Source organism: Sinocyclocheilus rhinocerous, unplaced genomic scaffold, assembly GCF_001515625.1.
Source record: "Sinocyclocheilus rhinocerous isolate Xijiao unplaced genomic scaffold, SAMN03320098_v1.1 scaffold2092, whole genome shotgun sequence".
In the NCBI taxonomy this organism is placed as follows: domain Eukaryota; kingdom Metazoa; phylum Chordata; class Actinopteri; order Cypriniformes; family Cyprinidae; genus Sinocyclocheilus; species Sinocyclocheilus rhinocerous.
Genome location: NW_015634489.1, coordinates 84,542 through 85,996, shown reverse-complemented (window position 1 = coordinate 85,996; position 1,455 = coordinate 84,542). Strand labels below are relative to the sequence as shown.

The window sequence follows — 1,455 nt, the reverse complement described above, 5'->3', positions numbered from 1 at the left end:
CTGAGAGCACGGTTTGATTTTGAGTGCAAGTGAAATGGTTTTGCAGTGATTGTTTGATTTTGATGGAAGAGTCAGAGGTTTCGTGAATTTAGTTTTGAGTATTTGGATTTGTGTTTAAGGTATTGAGAAACTGAGTGATGGTTTCAAGAAATGTGTTTTAGCAATTCAGAAAAACTGTAATAACCGCAGTTTTACTACAAATACCATGGTTAGTATGGTTAGTGTAGCAAAACCATGGTTAATTTGTGGTTACCATGATTTAACTAACTTTCCAAGAGAAAACTAATTAAACAACATTTAGAGGTGATTTACAGCCTTGCCCAAGCAGAAAAGTTGCTGTATTTAAGAGTAAGTAGGGATGAGAGTACATAGATTAAAACAATTCACGTACCTGGGAAGAGCTGCTTGGTTGGGGTGCTGAGTTGAGCCCGTTTGTCCACTCGGTAGGCCACATCTGGTTTGGATCCTCTCCGGATGGTGCAGAAGCCTTGTGTTTTCTTCACTCCTTCCGGTGAACTTTTAAAGTCTAAGACCTTGAGCACATCCACGGGTTCAGCTGTGAGGCAGAACGTTGGTTGCTATGATCAAAGGGTTTATCATTTTCATAATTTAATTGGTGAACAAACATTATTAGCATCAACAGCTTTGCTACATCAAACCAAAACAATATTTGTTCAGTTATTTTCATTTGCACATCTAATTTAACTAAAGGCAATAATTCTGTTATCAAGCAGCTAGATTAGAAATTAGGAAAAGTCTACGAGGGAAAAATTAAGCAGCACTATCCAAATATACCTTTCATTTGTCACGCAGATGAGAATGGTGATTCTGGTGTGAAACTACTGTTATATGGGGGACAAAAAAACTTGTGAAACGGAAATAAATGTCCAGCCGTTTATTTTTCACAATTGCTTCCAAGTACAGTTGGGTTATTATGTAATTTTATTACACTATCCAAGTTTAAAAACAAGAAGTCAGTTTCAATATGTATTGTTAACCTCAAGTAGACTGCTTTCCTTATGAAATGTCCTTATCTTGCCTTGAATTGTGTGGAGTGAGTATATCTACAGTCAATTATCGTTTAGCAAGTGAGGACATTTATAGGCCACATCTTGCCATTTGTTGATATGGACATGAACAAACAAACTCCCATAAAATCCCCCTTCGTTGGTGCCATACGTCATTTGGCAACAACGCTAACTCTGACTGACGGCTTTACTGTACCTAATTCCCTGCCATCGCATGTGTGCTGTGACCGTCCAATGAAGCAATTGTACTTTTACGAGGAACCCGAGCAGCATAGCAGTAAAGATGTGAAGAAATATCCAGTAGGGATAATTGACCCCCCTAGATGCAGATCCATCTACAAAGTCAAACATTCCAGGAGTTAAAGTCACTGGTGCTGGTCACTACCCTTCTACGGTTATGGCAGCTCAGCATGACCAAGACTTTACC

The 1,455-nt window shown here is 38.8% G+C and overlaps 1 protein-coding gene across 1 annotated transcript in view; it reads right to left on the bottom strand.

The window, feature by feature from the left end:
• Positions 1-1,455, bottom strand: part of LOC107745694 (collagen alpha-1(XI) chain-like) — a 91,483-nt gene that overhangs the window by 85,129 nt on the left and 4,899 nt on the right. Inside the window, exon 2 of the mRNA XM_016559613.1 lies at positions 392-556. Within this exon, the coding sequence (XP_016415099.1) occupies positions 392-556 (165 nt within the window). The remainder of the gene's footprint in view (positions 1-391; positions 557-1,455) is intronic.